Here is an 18,076-nt window from a genome sequence, read left to right on the forward strand (position 1 = left end):
ACAGCTGGACCCTATCCACATAGAAACAGCTTGCCTCCTCCTCCTCTCCTTTCTCTCCACCCTCCTCTCCTCTCTCCTTTGCCTCCATTTTCTCCTCCTGGATCTTGAAATGCTTCACCTGACCACCATCACTCCTCACTGTCGGGTAAAATAGATGCGATGACATCACATTGCATTACACTTATAGAGTAGAGTAACTGTATTGATCCCCGAGGGGAAATTCTGGTGCCAAGTAGCTTACATAAATACACATAACACAGGTAAAGTCAGGGATGTTTTTTTTTTAATGAGAGCCCGCACACCTCGAAGGTTTCTTCTTCAGCAGGTGCAGCTTTTCAAGGTACTTCAGTCTTCAGTTCACACAAGGAAGAGCGCGACACTGCTTCTTCACAGTTCACCACTTTTTTTCTTTTTTCTTTGGTGCTGACGTTTGCTGACTCTGATGAAGGCCTAGTGCCGAAACGTCAGCACCAAAGAAAAAAGAAAAAAAGTGGTGAACTGTGAAGAAGCAGTGTCGCGCTGTTCCTTGTGTGAACTGTAGACTAAAGTCAGGGATGGGAAAAATAAAAACTAAAGAAAGACATATTCAGATTGGACAAATGTGCAAAAAAACATACTCTGAGAGTTGAGGTAGACAAGATAAAAATGACCAGAAATAAGTGTTGACAGATACATCTATGATATAGCATTGTGATGTAGAAGCAAGAGAAAAAAGGTGTATTACACGGTAATCAAGGCAGAACATAAATTCTGCTAAGGTGCATGAAGACAGTGGGTTAGATGATCACAAAGCAGGCAGTGTACTGAGTGTAATAGGGGTGAAGATTGTATTGGACAGTCCACACACACACCCTCACCCAGTCTTTATAAGACGTTTCCATCCAAAGCAAACTACAAAGTACATTTGTTTGGATAGGGTATTGATTAACTTTATATATACTGGAGTTATATTCATAAGGTGTGGAAAGGTGTGACTGAGGTGATCCTGTACTAGTTTGCCAGTCTGGGCTCAACCGACAAACTTCCAGTTTGGGCATTGGAGGCACAGCATGATACCGCGTAGGTTGCGGGCAGTGGTGTAGTTTTTGGTGGTGGGTATACTGTATAGTTGAGCATTTTTTGAGGTGGGTATACTGTATTTGTGCTATTCTAAATAATGGATGAATTTTAAGTGGGTATAATGTGTATACCCGCGTTCTACTTCTACGTAGACTACACCACTGGTTGTGGGTTGGCGCACAGGATCTAGCACAGGATCACCTCAATTCCACTGGTGTTGTGACCTGCATGGGAGTGAGGTTTAGGGGGATGAGTGTAACGGATGCTAACTAGCTGAGTTCGATAGAACATTAGTGGCCTCATACCGTATAAGATAGTGCTGCTGAGCTATCGGTCTGGACCTTTAGCTCATCAGTCAACACTCCAGTTTGGGCATGGGAGGCACAGCACGATAGCGTCCAACTTAATGTCCAGGCCAATAGCTCAGCACTACCGGTACTGTATCAGGCTTCGGGAGGGAGGTTTACTAAAGTTTTGCTAGTTGGCATCTGTTACACTTGCTCAAGGGCTGATGAGGGTGTACACGTATGTGAAGTGAAAGTGAAAGCCCAACTGGGAAACTCCAACTCCCATTGTCATTGTGACACAGCACTCCACAGCACACAAGTGTGCACTGCACACTGCACGCAACAAAATTGCATGTGTGCCTCACCCGTGCAAGGGGGGAGCCCACAATGGCGACCCTAGTGTATGAGAGCAGACCACATTATTCCTAATGGTTCAGGATTTGACCTGGCAATCTACTAATCCCAACACAAACTTCCTAACCATTTCAGGATTTAAACATGCATTTCCATTTCCAGGACCAATTCCCTAACAGTTAGGCCATCATTGATACTGTACATCAGTGATCTGATCATCTGGATATTTTGCTTTTATCTATATAGAATTGAGAGTACCGGTACCAGATAAGACATATCCCACGTCATCCTTTTCGCTGAGGCGCACCAGGAATGTGCCTTCAGGATTCCCAGATGTGAGGAGGAGTTTCTGGGATTCAAATCGACTCAGCTTTCCGAAATACCACCTGGGACACAAACATAAAGACACCAGACACCTTCTTAGTTTGTAAGATTAGTAGTATATTTTTCATTATTACATTATTAGACACTTACATGCAGAACTGAACAAAGTAAAGTAATGGTGTATCTACTACACCAGCACATCTTATTATATAGCAGTTACACCAGATTCCATTGTGCCTAATGAGGTGGCTTGACGTTGTTACAGAAACTCCTCACATTTGATCGAACCAGCGCAGAATCCGGTGCATTGCTCTGTAGTAACTGCAGACCAGTTACTCAGTGAAGTTACTTGTGTGAAAGGTTTTGCTTTCGCTTACACGATTATCAAAAGCGACTTCCAGTTTTTCTAGGGTATTGGTTACAGTTCCTGGAGCTGTCTGGGGTTAGGTGGGGTAAGGCCTCGCTCAAGAGCACTTCTGACATGGATGAAGACACATATTTTCCCCCACTGATGAGTTAGGTATTCCAACTAGCAATCCTCTGATAAAAGACTACCTTCCATGATTAGGCCATGGCTGCTTGCCACAACACCTGTGCACTCAATTTACTGTATTTCATAGTGAGGGAAATTATTGTAATTATCCTAATGTGGCTCAGGTATTATAATAAACATGGTGTGCACAGACATAGGGCGTTATGGAATTTCCGGTTACCTTACTAGGCTATAGGTTATGTTATTGGGGCATTATTAGCACAATCAAGTATTTTTAGATGATCACGTCAACATGGACTACAGTACAGTTAAGAAAAAAAGAAATAAAGAAAAATGCTCAAAAGGGCATTTTTGTCCAGTAGGGCAGAGGGGCAGGTGCTTTAGCATCCCTATCTGTGCATACCCACATAGCTTATACAGTGCAAACCAATAAATACTACACCCATTTTAGTAACATAAGTTATTTTCAAAAAGGGCATAGAGATAGAGTAAGTTTAATACAACATCTGTGAAGCTTAGGCTTAAAACGTTAAGTTAATTATATAACTTAAATGATATTTTTTTGGTCCATTTTCCACTAACATTTGCACCACCCCAATATCAAAGAAAATAAAAATAAAATTATTTATTTTACTTTTCTCTGTTAAGCTTCATAGATGTTGTGTTAAACTTACTTAATTTACATTTCTGAATTAACTTGTGTGTTTATGGAAATATCGCTTTTTTTTTACTTTTCAAAAGCTGTGTCATTATTGGCGTGGACTGTACGTTGCCTGTGTGTCACACAGTCGTCAATACGCATAGTGAGTCGTAAAACAATTTGCTACTTACAATAAGTCAACTTGTTGTTATGTTTGTTTTTGGGTTTTTTCTAATGTAGGCTACTTACGGCTGAGCGTCAAGTGTCTCCACCTTGACAAGGTAGTTGTAGGGCACAACGCCGCTGCCTACGACAACCCCGTCGGCAAGCTTCTCCGCTTTCCACCAGTCTCCTGCACGCTCCGTCACCCGGAATAAGTCATTTTCTGCGAAAGAGATCTCCTCTTGTGCCCGAGCCTCGAATGGCCACAGAGCCTTGTAGATACCCAAACAATCACCTGGTGAAGATGCTGTTTGGGGCACATAGTTCGTCTGCAGTTTCACAGAGTTGTGAGGAATGTACTTCTTCGGTTCTTCATCAGTTTCCTCGCCAGCGTTTGAATGGCCATCATCTCTGTCATTTCCTCTACCATATGTACACGGACAACAGCAGTAAGTGTAACTCTCAGAAAAACTTGGCCAGATAATTTGTGGCATTACAAATTTAGACATACTGATAATTCATAGCTGGAGCGTCGTTTGGCTTGGCGCGTCAGACTCGGAACTAGATTTGGCATGTGTGCGTTGTGCTGTGGTTATGGAATGCGAGGTATGATTGGCATTTATGTAAAGACTGCGACTGGATCTGTGGGAAACCATTGGTTGGTCCCTAAAAAGATGAAGGAACCCTGATGGACTAGGGTTGTCTATATTTTAAACTTAACCAGTTTCCTTCATCGGTATAGCCTCTATGTGTGATTGAATTAAGTTTAGAGTTGTCATCCCGAAGTTAAACGCATTTGATGGAAGCAGGCGCTCTATACCAGCTGATAGGGAAGGAACTCTCAAGAAGAGGCAGATCTGGTTCTGTCGTGTGCGCGCTCCCTGGCACCACCCAGTGTTTAAATTGATGCCTGCTGTTCTTTCAGCATAGGTGAAGCTGAGAGTCCCTTGCACCTTGCCCTATAAAAAAAATCAAAAGGCCAAATATGTGCAGATGTGTTAATATTTCACTATGTGGGGCAAATCCCACTCTCCCTACACCTCTGTCCATGGCTGAAGTGCCCTTGAGCAAGGCACCTAACCCCACATTGCTCCAGGGATTGTAACCAATACCCTGTATCTTAATAGCTGTAAATCGCTTTGGATAAAAAGTGTCAGCTAAGTGCAATGTAATGTAATAATTGACTATAAATGTGTTTCATTAAACATGAAGACGACAAGTTCATTCAGAACTAGAAAAGTGCTCGGAGAGCACACCTCCACCACGACAGGTCAGAATTAGATTGTGATCCTACACTGTATCAATTATGGCAGGTAGCAGGCTTCACTCAAGGTTCCTTGATTAATTTTGAGGGTGCTGGCCCTAATAAAACGATAAAAGTCAACAGAAACGGGCGCACCTTGAATCAAACTGGGTTTTGTTTTGTTTTTTTGAGTACAGACGCGTTTCGGCGTGTGCCTTCCTCAGTGTGCATCCAGTGTTGAAAAAAGTTTGATGCAAGGTGTGGCTGTAACGGAGGCGAAATAGCAGTGTGGCGTGGAAAGTTAGTAAAACCTCCCTCACGAAGCCTCAATACAGTGCCGTAGCATTGGGCTATCAGACCGGCCCTGAAGCTCAGCGGTCTGGTACTGTGCCTCCCATTGCCAAACCCAGGCGTTGATGAGGTGGTGAGTTCGCGGCCCCAAGGGGACGAACTGCGCGGGAACACCTCGGTCACACTGGTGCCGTTTACCTGGGATGGGAGTGAGGTTTAGGGGGGAGAGAGTAACGGAGGCCAACTAGCAGAGTGTGGCGTGGAACATTAGTAAAACCTCCCTCCCAAAGCCTCAATACAGTGTGGTAGCGGGCTATGGTACCTGTCCTTTAGCTCAGCGGTCTCGTGCTGTGCCTCCCATTGCCGAACCGATGCCTTGGCGAGGTGGTGAGTTCGTGGCCCCAAAGGGGACGAACAGCGTGGAAACAATTCGGTCACTCACTCCTATCTGTTTAATTCTACACGGTAAAAAATAGCACTATGTCTCACTGCTGTAACACAAGTATGTCTCACTTGAAAAAAATAACAGTATATTTCACTGTTATAACACAAGTAGGCTACGTATATCTTACTTGGGAAAGAGCATGTGTGAACCGGTATGTGTGTGTGAGAGAGAGCATGTGCGATGGTACTCAAGAGTGTGGTATACTTTTACTGTAATGTACAATTATGTGTATAAGGTCTTTGTGTATGTTTTGTATTTGTGTATTTATGTAAACTGACAGACACCTTCATTTCCTTCCAGATCAATAAAATCACTCTACTCTACTAAGCTAATATGTCAGCATTTATGGGAAACAAAAACACTCTCGCTTACAAACTTAATTAATAATATAATGAATTAAATATAATTAATTAATTAATACCGTACAAAACCAAACCTTTTGAAAATTGATTGAAATTTCAGGGAGCTATGGTCACCTGAAAAGAACCCAATGCAATGGGTGAGCCAGCTGGCTGAGCTGAAATGGTCTATCTCCGGATATTCAGCTCCCGTTGAGGGTAGCGTAGACAACACAGTGTTTCCCACAGAATTTTTGGAAACTATGGGGGCAGCGGGGATTTTTTTGTTGGGGTGGTTCACGCTGGACAATGGGCGGGGGGGTTCACGCGGCGTTAAAAAAAAAAAGGAGCACAGACAAGAATTTAGGAGCACTGTGAAATTGTTCAAAATTGTTCACAAAAATGGTCTAAGAGAGTAGGCTATACCTTTTCCCCAACACACATAGGCGTACACATTCTACATGAGGGGTGCTGGTCACAGGGCCAGTTTTTCAAAATTCCTCCCATAAAAGGGTAAAAGGGCTGAACAAACATAATACACATTTATGTCTATACACATTCATTACACATTAATTTCTATATGCAGCCCGATGTCTCCTCTGCTGTGTCAATGAAGGCCTGTTGCCTAACTCAGTATAACAAAGCCTGGGGAGTGTCAGTAATCTCATCCCAACTGTCCCTTCTCTCAAGGTTTTTTATTGCTCCCAACAACTTGACTAGGCTTTTGAGCCCTCTGTCTTTCAAGCACTCATGGTTTTCTCTATAGGATGTATTTACTCCAGGAGGAAAATGCGCAGGAAATCGGTTTTCAAATCATTTAATAGAAAACGGAAATCGTTTAAAAAACATTTTTTTAAACATTTTTTTTAAACATTTTCGAAACTATGGCGGCCAAATTTAAACTATGGCGGTGCGCCATAGTTTCCTTAATGTATGGGAAACACTGCAACATATCCAGTCTTAGCCTATACAGATCCGTGTGGAAGACATCGTGGGAAAAATTAAAATGGTCCTGTAAGAACACCATTCTGATTCTGCACTATCTGCTCTGCACATGCGCACCACGAGTTCAGTCTCGCGAAAATATCAACTGTAAGAGTCGTGGTGCCGTCACGAGATAGCCTCGTTTTTCGTGGTTGGGCAACGCTCACTGTCGTCCGTAGGCTACGGGAGTGGGTGAGAGAAAGGGCGAGAGAGAGAGCGCGAGTGACCCAAACAGCGTGCATTCCGGGAGGGGAGCCCTGTCGTTGTGTCAGCTTCATGTCATCTCTCCCTTCCTCCAATGGTGTCCCTATTCTTAACCCTAACCTTAACCCTAAACCTAACCCTAAGGGGTCTTACACAGGGCAGTTCCAGCGTTATGGATGTGACATTTGGACTCAAAATGGCAACTAATGACTGAGCTAGTTTTTATTCTTTCCCAGTATTTGAAGATGTGTTGTATATTTTTAAGACCTCTCATATTGAAGAAGTGGTAGGGAAAAAATAATAACTCAGTTCAATTCTTTTTTATTGAGATTCATACACATATCGTGTCAGTAGGATCAAACAACAAGCACAGAAACATTTTGTCTAGTAACAACTCACCATTCAAGTTGATCCACGAATGTGAGATAACTGAGATCATTTTAAAAACCTAGGGTTCGCTCTGTCTCTCTCTCCCGCTTGCGCGCGTGCGCACACACACACACACACACACACACACACTTCTAGAAACACATATTGGAGTAAAAATGGAAAAAAAAAATAATAATAATAATAACAGTACTATAAATAATACTACTAATACTACTAATAAAGGAATAATAAGCTTACGTTAGTAAGCAAAATATAAGTGAAAAGATAATAATAATCAAAAACAATAAGAAAATAGAAATGAATTAATAAATTAAAAGGAAAAGGGTCAGGGGTGGGGAGTCAGGCTTTAATTTAATCCATCAGATTTGCAGCGGGGATAGTGCTGATATGCATAAGAAACGGCTGCCAAACCTTTCTATACTTCTTAGAGAAGCCTCTGATTCTGAACCTAAGTTCCTCTAGTTTTAGATGCGTCATGACTTCTTTGACCCACTGGCCATGTGAAGGTGGAGACCTGTGTTTCCAATTAAGAAGGATGAGACGGCGAGCTAGGAGAGCAAAAGATATGGCTTGTGAGTGACTGTTAGAGATGGGGAATTCCTCTGGCACCACACCAAAAATGGCTGTCAGTGGATTAGGAGTGATTTTTTGTCCACACATATGGGAAATCGAATCAAATATGGAAGACCAAAAGGGGGCAATAGACTGGCAAGTGAAAAACATATGGGTCAGAGTATGACAAGTTGGGTCTGTATCTGGAAATATATTCGCAAGTTTGCTTATACAAAAATGTAGACGATGGAGGACTTTAAACTGGATTAACCCGTGTCTTATACAGAGTGATGACTCATGTACTTTTTCTACTGCTGCTTGCCACTCAGTGTCTGAAATCTAGTTGTAATTCATTCTCCCATGCCTCCTTGACATGGCTGAGAGAGGGGCTGGTGATACCTTGATACCTAAAGAAGTGCGATCTCGAAATGTCATATTTTTGGACCAGGGAATCAAAGGATACAAATATTGAGTGTTGAAACAAATCAGCAATGCTTTTGAGACCTCTCTGGAACCAAATGTGGAAGGCTGAGTCCATAAGCACCGGTTTAAAGAAGGGGTTACGAATTATTGGCATGTTCACGATTGTTTGTTTAAAGCCAAAGTGAACTCTAAACCGTTTCCAGATATTTAAAGTACAGGATACAATGGGTTTATCTGAATGGGATTTTATATTAAGTGGCAAAGGAGAGCAAACAAGTGAAACAGCATCAGTCGACCCACAAGCCTAACGTTCCATGAGGCACCAGTCAGGCCCATCCTCATCTTTAAATGAAGACTTTCTGTATATTAAAATGTCACTTTCTGTATATTAGCAGCCCAGTAGTAATGCATTAAATTGGGTAATGCCAGATCACCGTCTGACTTTGATTTTTCTAAAAGAGACCTGCGGACTCGTGGGATTTTCTTGTTCCATATAAATGCGGAAATGTGCTTGTTCAGCTCTTTGAAAAAAGATTTAGGAATGAATGTGGGGACTGTGTTAAAAAAATATAAGAGTCTTGGCATAACCATCTTTACAGAATTAATCCTACCCGCCAGTGATGTAGGGAGGCCTTCCCTCCGCTTCATGTCTTCTATTGCCTTGCCAAGGGCAGGTGTAGATTATTTTTGTACAAGTCTGTAAACTGTCTCGTGACACACACACCAAGATAGGTAAAGGAATCAGTTGCTATTTGAAACTGCAGTTGTCTTAAAGGGAGAAGGGACGCACTTACATTGATAGGGAAAATTATGCTTTTAGCTGGGTTGATTTTATAGCCCGATACCTTGCCAAACGAATCAATGATATTCAGAACAACAGGAACTGATGAAAGAGGATCTGAACAATACAGGAGCAGGTCATCTGCAAAGAGGGACAATTTATGTGTGAGGCCTCCACGTTCAACACCCCTAAAGTCATCCCGCTGCCGAAGAGCGACTTCAAGTGGCTCAATTGCCAGATCAAACAACAAAGGGGACAGAGGGCATCCCTGTCTTGTACCTCGCAGTAGGGGGAAGTATTTTGAAATAACACAATTTGTACGGACTGCGGCCTGTGGCGCTGAGTACAAGACCTTTATCCAGGAGATAAAGTTAGAAGTGAAACCAAATTTCTGCAGGGCTGTGAACAGATAATTAAACTGAATGCAGTCGAATGCTTTGAACTCATCCAATATTACGAAGGACGTTGCTACCGTCGTTAGCAAAGACGCTTTCGAGAAACAGACCCCTGGTGTCTTGGAGTGTCTTGGTTTGTACAATGCTCCGGGGTATTGAAAGGGCCCCTCTACGCAATTCATACAATGTACAGCCCCCCTTCTCCCCCCTGTCAGCATCCCTGACCGTAGGCTAGAGGTACCGCGCGTGGACACTGGAAGCCCCCGCACCCAAACTAAAACTACGCTCTAGGGCCACATGGCAACTATCAACGAATGTCTCCGAGCCAAATTTCAGCTCGTGTGCATATCAGTGTTAGTTTCGTCAACCACGACGATGACGAAAATATTTCGTCAACGCCCTTTTTTCTCTTGATGATGACGAGACGATGACGCACTAAAAATTGCCTCCAGCAAATAAAAATATGACGAAAATAAAATATATTTTCGTCAAGGAGACTAAGACGAGACGAAATTTACAAGCCATGGACGAATGGACATTAAAAATTATAATTATTTATAATTAATTTGTCATTTGTAATTGTAATATAGGCCAAAGTGTCTTGAACTTCATAGGTTATTGCATCTCTAGTTGGTCTGTCTAAACTAGAGATGCACCCGATCCTGATTTTTAGAATCCTGCCGGATATCGGATCCACTGCTTAAGATCCTGCCGGATCCGGAACCGGATACCGGATCCTACGAAAGGGTTGAAACACATAGCCAACTCGCACACGTGGGCCCTTTTTATTACGTTGGCTATACTAAACTATTTTTAAGACTCATGGGCTTACTGCCACACTGCCTTCAACGGCCGCTTCCAAAGGGCTTTCACTCCATGCAGCGATTGGGGTTGTGGAAGACTGACTGAAAAGCCTAGGCTACATAAAATGTAGAGATGCCCCAGATCCTGATTTTTAGGTAACTGCCGGATACTGGATCCACTGCTTAAGATCCTGCCGGATCCGGATAGTCTGAAAAACCCTATTATCCTGCCGGATCCGGAACCGGATCTTGGATCCTGTACATATCTAGTCTAAACAGAGGCACGGCTACTGTAGTTTTGAAAAGAATCAATGGATGGGCGATCGCTAAGGAGTTTTCAACTGTTGAGATTTGAAACTTGTTCTCGTCGAGAGCAACGCTAAAATACCCAAGGAAGTCGACAGCATCTTTTCAGGGTCATGCTTATCGAGCCTCGACACCCCCGACAAACAAAACAGCATTAGTGTTTAAATATTTGTAGGTACATGTCCTTTCTATCGTCCAGTCTGCATACCCCTGCCTAACTATTTTTCCTGGGACTTTTGCAGGGCATACGAAGTATGCTCGCGCAATCTATTTAAGCCTATTCCACGCATGCCGCACAAGTCATTATCGTTCTCTGCTCGCATTGCCAATTGAAAACAAAAAACGCTAACTTGCATAGTCTAACATCAGCAATATTTTATCTGACTCGTGGTCATCGGGAAGCCACTATCAGGGAGACTTCTTGAACTTCATGGAGACTTGGAATGTCTGTTCTTCCCACTGCCGGCAATCTGCAGGCTTTAAGTCACGCGGTCAGGTGAAGAAGAGCATGTAGCTTCCTCCGTGATCAAACTCAAAATCAAATAATATGCAGCAGCTTCTAATGCACGAGAGAGAGAGAGAGAGAGAGAGAGAGAGAGAGAGAGAGAGCGAGCAGCCTGCACCTGGAAGTGTGTGTGTGTACCAGAGCATGGCAACCCGACCGAAGCCCGACGGGCCGGGTCGGAACCCGACGGGCCGGGCCGGACTCGGACAAAAAAAATAGAATATCTGTCGGACTCGGGTCGGGCTCGGGCTTGAACCAAACAGACATTGTGAAAATTGTAAGCAATCAGAGGAAACGTTTCAGTTCATGCAAACGGCAGTTTTGTGATTAAAAAATAAGTAATTGAATATGCATAAATGAAAATGTTGGTAGGCTACTCGTGCGAGTGATTATTATTGGCTGTATGCACGCGCCAGTTACCAGTGGCAACATGGACGCTCACTCCCAGTCAGCCGAGCAGGAATGCCGAGTCAACTTGCTTGCGCCAAATACAGTTGTCAGTGAACGCGTGGTCTTTTGTTGTAGGCCTAGTGTAGGCTATGTTTTAGCATGCCTTCGGTGCTGTCTTAAATGTTGAACATAAAATGACGAAGTTTGTCACTGCATTGCTCGCCAAGGATTACATTTCCAGCAAGGGGTAGCAAGGAGCATAATATGGATTAAAGAAGACGCACACGCTACGTGGAGTTGCCTAAGGTAGGGGCGAAGAGGTTTCCTGTTACTACTTTGTCCGCTGTGACATTTCATGTCCTTCACGTAGGTTCTTAATTCTTGTCACTTTTACTGTAGCCTACAGTTGTAACTATGCGCGTGCAACCTTTCCTGATTTTATATTGACCGCATGGACATCAGGGGAAATGACATTCTCTTGGAGGGCCGAACAGGCTACTGTTCTTCGGGGTGAACTTATAGCCCATCCTTCTTAACGACAAGGAGTGGCATCTTCACCGGCTCGCGGGGATTTATTTGCACTAACAGTAACGTAACAAATGCGTCCATAGCCGCGCTGACTGCATCCAAACCGTATTCGTTAGTTTTCGCCTTTCTTATCCTCTCACGCCCCTCCCATGCATTTGATCACAGCACCCAACATCTCTGGTCTAACCGAAAGAAACATAAGGTGCGCTGTCACATGTATGCGTGTGTTTATACTTACTATGCGTGCGTAACTAAATTATAGCAAATTGCCTCATCCTAGTTGCCTATCCTGGCTATTTATCACGTGCTATTTTGAGTATGAAGGAGGCCACATAGAAAATATTGCTTGCGCACAGGTTCTGTTGTTATTACAGTGGTCTCGGGCTTCGGACGGGTTCGGACACAAACATTTTAATTAGTCTCGGGCTCGGGTCGGGGTTGATCACTTTTCTGTCGGCTGAGGGCCGGGCTCGGACAGAAAAAACCGGCCCGAGCCACGCTCTAGTGTGTACGCGCGCGCGTGATGCTCTTTTGCTCTATGATGTTGAAATGACTGATTTGGGTTTTGGTGGAAAATGACCAAGTAACAAGGTGAATATTTGCTGCAATAGGCTATATTAGTAATAATTTCTGAAATAACAATAGCCATTGTAGGTTATTTATTTTACACCACAATATTGACTAAAATGACTAAAATTTGAAATGTTGACAAATGACTAAAATGACAAAAATTTGACTATGACTAAAATTTTGTCATTTTGACTAAGACTAAGACTAAATTGGGAAGGCAATGACTAAAATATGACTAAGACTAAAATTGATTTTCGTCATTGTGACTAAGACTAAATAAAAAAAAGCTGACGAAATTAACACTGGTGCATATACGGAATAAAAGGAATTTGTTTTATGGTTCTACTATGATTTGTTCGGTGACATCACGAACGATCGTCCGTCACATGCTTTCTGGGTCCGATTCCTTTATGCATGCAATTGTGGTCGCTTTTGCTAAAACGCTAACCGCTTGCGGAGAGGATCAGCAATCTAGTTTACAATAGGATAGGAACAGCAACCTAGCTTACAATAGCCCACAAGCTCGCAAGTACCATAGAGATTCCAGTATATCTTGAGGGATTTATGTTCATTCATTTCGTCTTGCATTTCCCCATCAGTTACAACATATGTACTCACTGGGTCTCAAAATAAGGAGTAAAAAACCCACTGGCTCACGAAAGGCCACTTCCCCCGTGCTTATACAAATTGCCAAAGTGATGATTTTTGTTATTGATACTTAATCCTTCCTACATCACATGAATTAATCTACCTTCATCACTCAAGTGGAAATACTTTTGAAAGTCATAGTTGCTGATAATGCATTTTTCCATCCAGAGGGAAAACTGCCATCGAATGACCGAATACAAAGCACCCTAGTAGTTATTTCTAAGTTATACTCAGAGGACGGTGCTTTTTAAAACAACCACTCTGCCAACCCCTAAAGGTGCACGGTGCAAGTTTATTTCCAGAATTTACGCTGTCCGTTCACAAATGTTACCTTTTTAATTTATTTTTTATTTTTATTTTCAGAAAAAATAACGCCATTACATTCCAAGTATTCCTTATGACTGGGAAAATTGCATTTTACATGCACGAAAACGGGATCTTGTCCATGTGTAATGGCGGGTATAGCAGAGTTGGCGTGGAACGTTGGTAAAACCTCCGGGAGCGTGTCTATGTTCCCACAGCTCATTGGTCCCACAGCGTTATTACTGCTGCTCCATGTTCTCACATTTCTAACAATCTATTAAAATTTAGGCTCTATGAAATGTGGGAGCATGCAGTTGTCAAAACAAACACTCAAGGACACTGTACAGAGAGACAAAATAAAAATGACACATAAACAGATTGTAAACAGAAATAAATATATAGAAAACAAAATAAAATGGAATTTGAATAATTTCTTTAAAAAGTAGGAACATGGAGCAGTAAGAATAAGCTGTGGGATCAACAGGCTGTGGGACCAATGGGCTAGAGCTGACCCCAAACCTCCCTCCCAAAGCCTCATACAGTGTTGATGTGTTGATGCCATTGGGCCGGGAGACTAGTCTCTTGGTCCAGCGCTATCGTGCTGTATCTCCCATGGCTGGACCATTGTAGTTTATGAGGTTGCACGTTCGATCCCCGAGGGTAGTGAACAGGTGCAAAATGACCTCCGTCACAGTGGTGCCGTGACCCGGATGGGAGTGAGGTTTAAGGGGGAGAGTGTAACGTAGGCCAACTAGCAGAGTTGGCATGGGACGTTGATCCCCGAGGGGGATGAACAGGTGCAAGATGACCTCCGTCACACATGGTCCGCTATTTTTTTAAATTCCAGAAATGGGCATTTTTAGCTGCAAAACCTACCGTCCTTTAGTTATATTAGTAAATATTGGTTTATTTATTAATATTCATGACAAGATGAATGAACAGGTGCACCCCTTCTACCTGGAGAAAAGACTTACAGTATATCACGAAAGTGAATACACCCCTCACAGTTTTGCAGATTTTTGAGTATATCTTTTCATAGGAAAGGATTACAGAAATGTAACTTTGACACAATGATTAGTGACCTTTTAACAACATATTTAACCGCTTAAATTTCTTGTTCACTCAGAAAAAAACAATTAATGCCATTAATGTTTGAACATGTACTCACAAAAGTGAGTACACCCCAGATTAAAATCCGGTAGAGAAGGGGCTATGTTGGCTCGAATCGTCTCGAAATGAAACGAAATGAAAAGGGATGACAAGGAAGGTCATCAGTGTGCGTTTCAACCTTTCTTTGCATTGAACTTTTACATTTTGAGTCTGCATCTGGCTTAAATAGATTGGTGTGAGATTTGAATGCAATCCTATGGAGAATATCATCATCTGCTTCAGTAGTCACAGTGCATGTTGACATGTATGTTTCTTTTAGGTGTATTTCAGATTACCAATGTTGACAGCATTCATGCATCCCCAAACCATGTCAGTCCCACTACCATGCTTGGCTTATGAGAGGATACACCTTTTTTGTAAAACTCACTTGTTTACCACCACACATGCTTGACACCATCTAAAGCAAATTTGTTTATCTTGGTCTCAAGAGAGATGAACAGACCAATGATATGAATCACTGGAACCATGTTGTGTGATCTGAAGAGACCAAGATAAACAAATTTGCTTTAGATCAGTGTTTCTCAAACTTTTTCAGACCGAGGACCACTTTGTCCCCCCCAAAAATTATCAGGGACCACCTCTCAACTGAATTGGCAGTTGATGGATGCTAATTTGACACTGCTAATTTTTATGCAGATCACTTACTTTTTATTCACATTATAAGCCTGTCTTATTGTGTTGAAAACATGTTACAAATGAAGAGTTCAGATGCAAAACCCCCTAACTCCGTTTCTGAAGACCTGCACTTCTATATTTTTAGAGAACCCCGTTGTTGGTTTGGTTTGCATTCATGTACTTGATAATACATACAAATAGTTATATTACATAATTACAATTAAAAAGTATGCAATTTTGATAGCTTTGTATTAAATAAAAAATAATTAAGATTATTTTCTGAAATGGCACTTAGGGGGTTTTGCATCTGAACTCTTCAAATATAGCCTACTGCTAGCTTGTCTTGGAAAAGTAGAAATCCCCTCGCGGACCACCTGAGCTCTGTCGCGGACCACTAGTGGTCCCCGGACCACACTTTGAGAATCACTGCTTTAGGGTATCAAGCATGTGTGGTGGTAAATAAGTGAGTTTTACAAAAAAGGTGTATCCTCTCATAAGCCAAGCATGGTAGTGGGACTGACATGGTTTGGGGATGCATGAATGCTGTCAACATTGGCAATCTGAAATACACCTAAAAGAAACATGCATGTCAACATGCACTGTGACTACTAAAGCAGATCATGATATTCTCCATAGGATTGCATTCAAATCTCACACTAATGTGTTTAAGCCAGATGCAGACTCAAAATGTAAAAGTTCAATGCAAAGAAAGGTTTTAACGCACACTGATGACCTCCCTTTTCATTTCGTTTCATTTTGAGACGATTCGGATTTTAATCTGGGGTGTACTCACTTTTGTGACTACATGTTCAAACATAAATGGCTGTATTTTGTTTTTTTCTGAGTGAACAAGAAATTTAAGCGGTTAAATATGTTGTTAAAAGGTCACTAATCATTGTGTCAAAGTTACATTTCTGTAATGCTTTCCTATGAAAAGATATACTCAAAAATCTGCAAAACTGTGAGGGGTGTATTCACTTTCGTGATATACTGTAAGAACTATTTTTTAAACCACTTATTTTGATCTTAGGGAAAGTATGTTCCACTGAATTGATAAAAGGTAGATTTAATGTGGGTTACTAAGTGTAAACTTTCAAATCATTAATGCATAGTTTAAATTAGAATCTTATTCACTTAAAGGACCACTTCAGTCAATTTCAATCTGCTGATGTATTGCTCATAGACAGGTCATCAGCTGGGAAAATTAGGCCTTTCGTCCTACCGCACTTTTGTCTGTGTTTCATTTCTTTTAGTTTAGTCAACCTTTGTAAACATGTATGTAAGGAAATAGGACAGAATAGTGCTGAAAGTAGTTCATCGTTCATGAATATCACCTTATAGTACAATGTAATAATGCATGAAAACAAGTCATTTTGGAAAATGGCGGCCATATTGAATTCTGAGCAAAAATTGACGTGGCCCCATGTTTTCATTTCTTCCAATAGGGCTTCTAATCAGTAATCCACAGAGAAAAGTGCGGTAGGACGAAAGGCCTAATTTTCCCAGCTGATGACCTGTCTATCACGCTACCCTGACTTTCTGTACCCGGTGATGCCACATTTTTCGACTCCAGTCCTTTCTGAGATATGAGCTATTCTAATGGGGGCAGCATTTTTGTTTTTTTGTTGTTATTTTTTTTAACTAACATGGCCTACTCCAAATATTTTCCCAAAAGGTACAGCTGTACAGCTAGTTGTCTGCTGTGGTTGCATAACCGTTTGGATGTCTTTTTGGGAATAAATAAAAATGTTTAAAAAATACAAATGTAAACAAATCGCTGCCCCCATTACAATGACCAGGATCTTGGAAAAGACTGAAGAAGGGTGGGGAAAGCCCTCAGGTACTGACAAGTCCAGGGTAGTGTGAGCATTACAACTGCATGTTGAAATTGACTGAAGTTATCATTTAATGTCTCCCTATGGACACATTCATTGGAAATCGATTTGAGTTTGGTGTTTAGCTTCATGAGTATTTATCGAAATAAGTAATTTTGGTGTACAAACTGTTTTAAGTTACCATGACGCAGAAAAGAAGATTTAGACAGAAGATGGAGTCATTCCAGGCAAGGAGTGAGGAGTGGGCGGACAAACTAAAATTGCACCGCAACATGTCCCACTTTGTGGACGATTTGGAAATCACAGTAAGTTAGCATTTTTTGAAGGAATGTTTCCATCAAAAGAGCATCATACCACACGCAGCTAAGTCCAGGTATAATTTCATCATATGGGAGGGACATTGAAGAAAATACATTTACATATCATTAACGTAACTGTTAAACTACACAAAATAAGATGGACGGTTATACATGAGCTGTGGTCATTGGCTCTGCTATTTGCTACTGGTGGTCATATTATTGCAGTTGTTCACCCTGTTGTTCACCTTGGATATTTCTGACTGCACCACCAATGTTCCTAATTTGGTGCTTACAAAAAACTACTTCAAATTTCAGGATCAATTTGCAATTACGGGGATAAGCAATGGATTCCCCGGCGGCGCCCAATTAGGGCCAAAACATACCAAGGCAGAACGGAACGGTCGCATGACGGACGCGGTCTTTCAGCCGGCGTGTTTTTCTCTGCCTTTCAGCGTCGCCGTGCACGGCCAGTCCTATTCATAACCCTCCCCACAGCTAAAGCTAGCGTGCTACTTTGCCATTCATTTGAATGAGACACCGCCGGTTGCCGGCGTGAAAAATACGCTCGAGTTCTATTTTCCAAATGCAGTGCGGCGCGGAGCCGGCTCCCACGCCGCTGACGCTCGACTACCGCCGGTTGGTGTGTAAGGACAGATAGGTTTCAATGTATTTTCACCGACGCCGGTAAAAAACGCGGCCGTTCCGCGACGCTTTACCGCCTTGGTGTGTAAGACCCCTT

At 42.1% G+C, this 18,076-nt stretch overlaps 1 protein-coding gene across 1 annotated transcript in view; it reads right to left on the reverse strand.

Annotated features, from left to right (window-relative positions):
• The window catches only part of LOC134456340 (protein-tyrosine kinase 6-like), a 10,367-nt gene extending 6,492 nt beyond the window's left edge, over positions 1–3,875 (reverse strand). The window contains exons 1-3 of the mRNA XM_063207710.1: positions 3,407–3,875; positions 1,965–2,086; positions 1–138 (exon numbers count right to left, since the gene is read on the reverse strand). The exon at positions 1–138 is cut by the window's left edge and continues 83 nt beyond it. Coding sequence (XP_063063780.1) covers positions 1–138; positions 1,965–2,086; positions 3,407–3,828 — 682 coding nt within the window. The 5' untranslated portion in view covers positions 3,829–3,875. The remainder of the gene's footprint in view (positions 139–1,964; positions 2,087–3,406) is intronic.
• Positions 3,876–18,076: the final 14,201 nt, after the last annotated feature.

This window comes from Engraulis encrasicolus, chromosome 10 (genome assembly GCF_034702125.1).
Source record: "Engraulis encrasicolus isolate BLACKSEA-1 chromosome 10, IST_EnEncr_1.0, whole genome shotgun sequence".
NCBI lineage: Eukaryota > Metazoa > Chordata > Actinopteri > Clupeiformes > Engraulidae > Engraulis > Engraulis encrasicolus.